This window comes from Euprymna scolopes, chromosome 23 (genome assembly GCF_053919585.1).
Source record: "Euprymna scolopes isolate OS-2025 chromosome 23, ASM5391958v1, whole genome shotgun sequence".
Lineage (NCBI taxonomy): Eukaryota > Metazoa > Mollusca > Cephalopoda > Sepiida > Sepiolidae > Euprymna > Euprymna scolopes.
Window position 1 is genome coordinate 46,887,709 of NC_136504.1, and position 8,747 is coordinate 46,896,455.

General features: G+C 31.8%; 1 protein-coding gene across 5 annotated transcripts in view; it reads right to left on the reverse strand.

Moving 5' to 3' along the window:
* Positions 1–3,526: 3,526 nt before the first annotated feature.
* Positions 3,527–8,747, reverse strand: part of LOC145245877 (phospholipid phosphatase 1-like) — a 427,048-nt gene continuing 421,827 nt past the window's right edge. For all 5 annotated transcript variants that reach the window (XM_080107595.1, XM_080107591.1, XM_080107593.1 and 2 more), the window contains one exon: positions 3,527–4,592. In XM_080107595.1, coding sequence (XP_079963721.1) covers positions 4,413–4,592 — 180 coding nt within the window. In that variant the 3' untranslated portion in view covers positions 3,527–4,412. The remainder of the gene's footprint in view (positions 4,593–8,747) is intronic.

The following is an 8,747-nucleotide window of genomic DNA, read 5'->3' on the forward strand; positions in this document are numbered from 1 at the left end:
TTTTTTAAATCAGGAAGTGAATTTTTATGCTTCTGCTTTGTTTGTGTTGTTTTATGTTGTATGTGTTTGTGTTGTGGATTTGTGTTCCATGTTTGTGTCGTGTGATGTTTGTGTTGTGTGTTTTTGTCATGCTTGTACTGTGTATGTATTGTGCGTTTATGTTGTGTTTTTGCGTTGTGGATTTATGTTGTGTGTTTGTGTCGTGGATTTGTGTTCTTTGTGCTGAATGTTAATCTCGTGGGACGTTTATTTATTATGCTAATGAGTCTTGTGTATGTATTGTGTTTGTGTTGTGTTGTGTGTGTGTGTGTGTGTGTGTGTTTGTGTTCTTTGCGCTGCATGTTTACGTCGTGTGGTATTTGTGTTGTGGGGTTGTGTTCTGCCTGTGTTGTGTTGCGTATTTGTGTTGTGCTTTTATTTGTAGGCATTTTTTTTTTTACTTCGGCCGGCAAATGAATAAAACGAATAGTTAAAATCCGGAAATTAAATTCACTAAATGAAAGACTTAGCAATAGAAAAAATAAAAATGAATAAATAAAAAAAATGAATAACTCAAAATATATCAACGGGTCTACAAAAAGTAACATATTAAAAAATGTTTGAATATTTTTTAAATAAAAAAGACATTTTTCTTTTAGATTAGTGAGATTGTCTTGATATTTGGTTAAGCAAACTATGAAAATGTGTCGAAACCTTTTCAAGCTGTAACACAGTAAAAGGAAACAAAACTAATTCTAAAAAAAAAAAAAAAATAATAAAAACCTAAAAGGTAGACGAAAAAAAAGAGCGATCAATAGAATCTATTATTTGAATTTAATTTGATAAGATATATTTAATGAAATACATTTCACAAAGAAGCCTAGTCATAATAAATTTCACAAATGAATTTGACAAATAGATTTCACAAAATACATTTTGCGGTTCAGGGCTAGAACATGGCGTATACAAGTGTGCATATTCATTTCATGGTATATATATATATATATATATATATATATATATATATATATATATATATATATATGTGTGTGTGTATATGTGTGTGGGTATATGTGTGTGTGTATATATGTGTATATATGCGTGTGTGTGTGTTTCTTAATATACATTGGTATCGTGCAATATTTATATGTACATATAAGCATTTTACTATCTCTCTCTCTCTCTCTATATATATATATATATATATGTGTATGTGATGTATGTACACATGCACTAATATATATATATATATATATAGTAGGATAAAAATAAATCCTCATTTTTTACCCACAACCAAATATCAGCAATCTCATTTACGATTGGTCAGTTAAAACCTACACCCTGCCTCACACAGCTATGACAACAAAAATAAAAATAAAAAATAAAACAAATACAACAAAAAAGAAAATAAATAAAAAGATTATAAACCAATCAAAACCCTGGAAAGTTAACGCAGCAATGAACCGTTAGCAGCAGTAGCAGCAACAGTATGATGTATGCCACAAAACTTTTAAAAAACAATAACATGCCACTCCGAACTTTTGAGTTCAGCTCCCCCTCCCTTCTTCCGTAAACAAAATGAAGTTTTACGAATGGGTATTTTTCGTTTTCATAATTGTCTCCAACTTTGATTATTTTCTTTTTACCATAAAGAGGAAAAAAAAAATAATTGAATTCTGTAAAAGTTATGAGCTCGCCATAAAAATTACGTGGACACGGATATTGTCCATAAATATGAAATAAACATTTCAAATTTAAAAAGCCCTTAATGAAACTAAAAAAAAAACATCGCATTCTGATACGACCTCCAATTTCTGGTCGTGTTTGTAAATTAAAAATAAAACATATATATATATATATATATATATATATATATATATATATATATATATATATATATATATATATATATATATATATATATATATATATATATATATATATATTTCTTGCCGAAGAAATATTAATTCTTACATAATGGCTACAGTATTAGCCAAAAGCGCTGGGAAAAGAGAAAAGTGGGATTTAGCTGAGAGGAAAAAAAAAAAAAAAAAAAAAAAAAAATAAAAAAAAAAAAAAAAAAAAATAAAAATAAAAATAAAAAAAAAAAAACGGTAAAACTTCAAATATATAAAAAAAATAAATATAACCAAAGAAAAGATAAGTTACTCTTCTACTTACCAGGATAAGTTTTTTTTGTTTTAACAGAATTTAAAGCTTTTATTCGGTTCGAAAAATAAGTAGCGTCGAGCTGGTAAATTAAACCTGCAATCAAGATGGCCGACGAAAACACGCCGTCTTCGGAGCGTCAAAAATGATTCAAAAGTCCAGAAATAAACAAAATACGGTGCTTGTGCAGTTTACGGAAAACATTAAAACCGTAGATAGTGAAAAAGAACTATGTTGTACGTAACGTTATAGAATAAAGTTCTCATAAAAAATCGCTTAATTTGATCAAGCAGTTTTTTTTTTACAGAGGAAAATAAAATTTTAAGGAGATCGATCGTATCGCGGCCATCTTGACTATTTTCGCGGGCGAGGAGGGGTACCTTAAAACGAAAAATGGATTAACAAATGATAAAATGAAAAAGATTAAAAAAAGGACAGAAACTCTGTAAAATAAGTGAATCCCCCCCTAAAATATTCATTTTTAAGCAGTGATTGAGTTATCACCCCTGGCGCCCCTTCCTCGTCCGTGGAAATAGCCAAGATAGCCTCGATACGATTAAAATTTAATTTTCCTCTGTAAAAAAAAAAAAAATAAATAAACTTGATCAAATTAAGCATTTTTTTTTTTTTTAATGAGAACTTAATTCCATAATGGATACGTACACTATGATTCTTTTTCAATATCTCCGTTTTTTTTTTAATGCCTGCATAAGCACCCAAAATACTGATGGAAATCAACCCAATAACTTTCACTGTGATACTTCGTGACGCTTATTGGGTGAATTTCTGTCAGTATTCTTTTTATTTGAACCGAATAAAAGCTTTAAGTTCCGTTAAAAAACACAAAACTTATCCACATAGGTAGAAGAGTAACTTACGTTGCATTTGATAATATTTACTTGTTGTTTTTTTAAAATTTTTATACTCTTTTTTTTATTTGTTGCCTTCTCTGCTAAATACCTGAGAAAACTGTTGTCCAATTCTTGCATGACGTACGTCCGAAGAAAGCGTACAAAACAGTGAAACGATCCATGTCCGCCATTTTGTTTAAATACGTATATCGAAAGAAACCTGTAAGTACGCTTTACTTTGAATGACGATAGCTGCAGATATGAACTTTTTTTTTTTTTTTTTTTTAAATGAGTCTATATTTCCTACAACTTTCTGAAGCAAAAGCATAAGATAAGAATATTAAATTCTGTACAAGTTTTGTTCGTGTTTGAGGTTTTCGTATTGAGTGAAGAGTTCATTTTCGATTTTTTTTTTAAACATAAACATAGCGCCCCATGGCGTTAATAAAATGGTCTCTTAAGTAGCCAATAACGTTGCATCATTTTTAATAAGGGACGATAAAAAAGGCTTATCAAAGATTGAATTCTTTTGTGATTATAGCAATATCTCACTGCTTAAGAGTCAGTTTCGATTGTTTGTTTGTTAAATTTTGATTGCTTGTCTAATTCATCAGAGAAAAAGAGAGAGAAAAGAATGCGTATCATCTCATCGAGGTCGACCAGAACCAATTGATATGAGTTTTTCGTATTAATAACAAGAGTGTCTATTTTTTTTTTTCGTCATGTCTGTGTCAATGCACGCGTTAAAAGAATTCGGTAAATTTTGACCTGGTTTCCACCTAAACGTTTTCTTTTAAAAAAAGGTTTTCGTGTATGCTGATAAACGAATACCGCGTTTAAAATTTCCGCAAATATGTTTCCCGTATATTAAGCAATGTGGCCATCTTGATACGCGCGAACGCGCGCTCTTGCGTGTAAACGCAACCCCGAGAAACTACGCGCGTGCTCGCGCGTACCAAAATGGGAATCAGATGGCCATAAGCATTGCTTAATATCCGGAAATCTACTTATTTGCGGAAAATTTAAATGCGATATTCGTTTTCAGCATACCGAAAACCTTTCAACGTCGTCTTTTTATAGGAAAATGTAAAAGTGGAAACGAGGTAAAAATTTACCAAGTCTTCATTATGATTTATTTGGAAGTAGTAGAAAACAAAACGAAGCCTTACTTCTCTTACAGCTATTCACAACTGTTTCCGGTTTTAAGATCTTAAAACCGGAAGTAGTTGTTGACGCCATGTAGTAGAAGTTATATTATGGATTTGTACTTAAAAAAAATTAAAATAAAACAAAACGATGCAGCCTTTTTTTTTGTGGATGCAGTGTTTGAGGTTCATTCTTTGTAATTTTTGTTCCTTCCGAATATCTTTTGTTTCTTCTTATTCTGTCCAATCTTCATTTCTCTGTTTCCCTTCAGTATGTGGTGCCATTGTGGTGATGCGCGTCGTGGTGGTTGTCCAGAGTGACGGCTGTTTCGCAACCCGAACTCGACGACGTCTGTGAGATGCTCTGCGCATCCTGGACTTTGTATAAAGGCAGCTCGAAATTCTGCGAGTTGTCTGGTTTCTTCAACAGATCGGTATAACTGCCCATCTGAAAAAAAAAAAAAAAAAAAGATAGAAAAACATTGAACGAAAATGGAAAAGAGATTCCTCATTTATTTTTTTTTTTTTTTGCGGAGGGATATTTTAAAGGTGAAAATAAACACGTTCTGCTTGGTTGTAAGTTTCGAAATTTTTGACTCATGACGCAACGGATAATTAAAAACGGTATAGTTAAGTAGTTGAATCCAGTTATTTTTTTAACAATGTTTGCTTAAAGGAAACAAGGCCGATAGCCATTAGTCGCGTGCTCTCGTGTAATGAATGAATGCGTGAATGTAGGATTGACATGAAATTCTTAAAGATAAACTAAAATGACCGAAAAATAGGCTGAAATGACTTAAATAAATAAAAACTAAATGAAATGAGCTTAAGAATGACATGAATGCTTAAAAATAACTGGAATCCTTCAAAAACAACTTGAATGATCTGGAGAAGGGCTTGAATGGCTTTAAGACTGACTGGTTGTAAAGTGGATGATCATTTTACATTAAATTAATACAGAAAAGTGATCTCCCACTTTATATCACAAAGTTACAAACATAAATACAACATGTAGTAAGAACAGATACTACACTTTGCTCTTGGCCAAAAGGCAAAGAAAAGCTTAAAAAGCTTAGAACAGCATCTATTAACAACAGACCTTTGATCTTAACCAAAAAGGCCAAGCACAAAAGTGTTACGGACAGATCGACAGACCGACCGACGGACTGACTTATAGAGTCGCTTGCACGTGACTAAAAATGAAAAATGTTTGATGAAAACCGGCTTTCTTTCTTTTGTTTACAGACCATCTACTTGGCCAGTTGTGTACAAATCCCAAGAGCAATAGGAACCTACTATTATGTCTGAAAGTGACATAATGTTCAATGAACGAGATCGGAGATGAGTCGCTGTACAACTCATGCTCTCTACCAATCCAAGTTATGACAACAGGACTATTGCCAGCAACCTCAAAATTCATCACTGGATTGCCACTAATAACAGGGACGTGCCCAATGGTAGTGAAAAGAAAGTTTCCGGCCACAATTATGGTTTAGTGTGGTTTCAAGTGAGAGTCACTTCATGCCACTTCACATCTTTGAAATCGGCTTGAAAATCAGCACCAAAACGTACCTGGATGTACTGAAGAGTGTGATGATCCCCTGGTGCATTCAGGTGCCCGCTGGTAAACTTGGGTGCAGCAGTAGGACTCGGGGCCGGTCCACAAGTCCAAAGAGATCCAGGTTTGGCTTCAGAAAGAGTGCTACGACTTTGTAACTTTCTCTCACTAGCTCCCCTTTTCCCCTGAACTGAACCCGCTGGACTACTACATTTGGTCATATGTCGAGAACATCACCAACACGACCTCCCACAACACCAAAGCCAGACTGATCGCTGCCATTCGCCGAGCTCCTGCTGGAATTTGTGGGAAGGCATGCTTTCAGTTCTGGATCCGTATCGAGGTGGTGATTGAGGCTGAAGGCAGCTACATTGAATAAATGTCAGCTCTACTACATAATCACGTTATTTGAATTGATTTTTTTTTTCAATAAAAGGTTTAAAATTAAGCTATAGAGTTGTTTTCTTTAGAGCGACAACATTATCGTTCTATCCTGTATTTAGCTACTACATAAACTTTGTGTGAAGAAATATCTTTCTTTCTGTCTGTCTGTCTGTCTGTCTCTCTCTCTCTCTCTCTCTCTATATATATATATATATATATAAATAAATACTAACAATAGTGTTTCATGCTTACGCAATCATAAGTGTAGGAAGTGATAATTGCTGCTGGTCAAGAGATCCGAACCCAGTCACAAAGCCACTCTTGAGTTTGAATTTGTATTCTACCTCAATAATATATAACACGACTAGAACTCATAATGTCATATAATAAACGAGTAGAATTAATTATTCAGAAAACATTCTAGATTTCAAACAACAACAATTTATTATCAGGCAATCGTTTCTAGCCATTCCGAAAAAATGTATTTTTCTGAAAAAATAAAAAACAAAACAGAAACAAAACAGAAACACTCACGCGACATATGTAACACTAGGTTCGGAAAGTGAGATTGAAAAGTCAGCGCTCCAGAAAAAGAAGCACTGGCCCTGCAAAAGACCCTGTGCAGCCCCGTCAACATTCTCCGGCAGACGCGCCTCAGGCGGTTAGCAATAAACTAATCCCTTTTCAAAGAGAGAAGGAAAAAAACCTGGGTAGGTGGACCTCCTAGAACTGCACAGAACTAGCATTACACCGCAATCAACTGGGAACACGCCATTAGAGGACAGGTCTAATTTCCGTATCCGAGATTTTCCCGATAGGGCCATTGCGTCACTCTTATTCATCACATTGGGTTAAATTTGAATCGAACTCTTCTACACATTATCCCGTGTTTACTATGGATGAAACAGTAAGGGTAGACAGGGTTTTATATAGTCAGTTTCGATAAAGATGTAAAAAAAGAAAAAAAAAAAAAAAGAAAAAAAAGAAAAAAAAAACGACTTCGAAATCTAGTGTGCGATGCTCTTTTCTCCTCCCTGTTACCCCTTCCTCACAGAAAAGACGTTGCGAGTCTATCCGACGAACTGAAAGCACTTATACCCCTTCGACGTAAATATCCTCGACTAACCCGACCAGCAGCAAAAATCCCACAACTTCACTGTAGAAGTCCCTGGAAGCTACAGAACCTTACTCTAACAATAAAATCTTTTCGAAATGGTAATCTCCATTGAGAGCGTATGGTGGTTATATGAGAAAATAAAGCTGTGTACGCATTATAAATGTTTCTTTTCTGTGCCTTATTTTATACATTAGTAAACTCCTCTCCCCCCCCCGAAAAAAAAACCCGGCCAAAAAAAAAAAAAAAAATATATATATATATCCACCAAGAAAATAAAACATAACCAAATAATCCGAATAGCGCAAAGTGAAAAAAAACAACAAAAAAAAAAAAAACAAAAAAAAAAAAAACAGGCCAATTGTCAGTTTGGTCTCATTTCGTTTTCCGGTACGCTCGATCTGACTTTTTTGATCACCCGTCGTCTGGTCGGCCATATTAGATTATTCATCGTTAATTATTTACACGAGACATACACATTTTAATCATGATTTTCTCTAGTTCAGATGGGCGCAGTAAATAAACTTTGAACTCGAAATGACCCCTAATGTACTAATGTATAACATAAGACACAGAAAATAAACATTTATAATGCGTACACAGTTTTATTTTCTCATATAACCACCGTACGCTCTCAAGGGTTATTACCTTCGAAATAATGGTTTTCGAAATAACGTTATTATTTAAGCACGGTTTAATAAATGCATAAGTACCTATTTTTTTAATTTATACAAACGTACAAAAACGGCACGTGCACGCACACACACACACACACACACACACACACACACACACACACACACACACACACATATATATATATATATATATATATATATATATATATATATATATATATATGCTTAGTTTCAGTGAGAGGTATAAATAGCCACACCTCTTCAGACCGAAACTTCCTTTATCTTATCTTATAAAATAAATATAACGAAAAGAAATATATATATATATATATTTCTTTTCTTTATATTTATTTCCCGTAATTAGCAAACAACGCAGATAATGAAGGGATGTTTTGTTTATATATATATATATATATATATATATATATATATATATATATATATATATATGTATATATATATATATATATATATATATATATATATGTATATATATATATATGTATATATATATATGTATATATATATATATATGTATATATATGTATATATATATATATATATATATATGTATATATATATATATATATATATATGTATATATATATATATATATATATATATATGTATATATATATATATATATGTATATATATATATATATATATATATATGTATATATATATATATATATATATATATATGTATATATATATATATATATATATGTATATATATATATATATATGTATATATATATATATATATATATATATATATGTATATATATATATATATATATATATATGTATATATATATATATATATATATATATATGTATATATATATATATATATATGTATATATATATATATATATATATGTATATATATATATATATATGTATA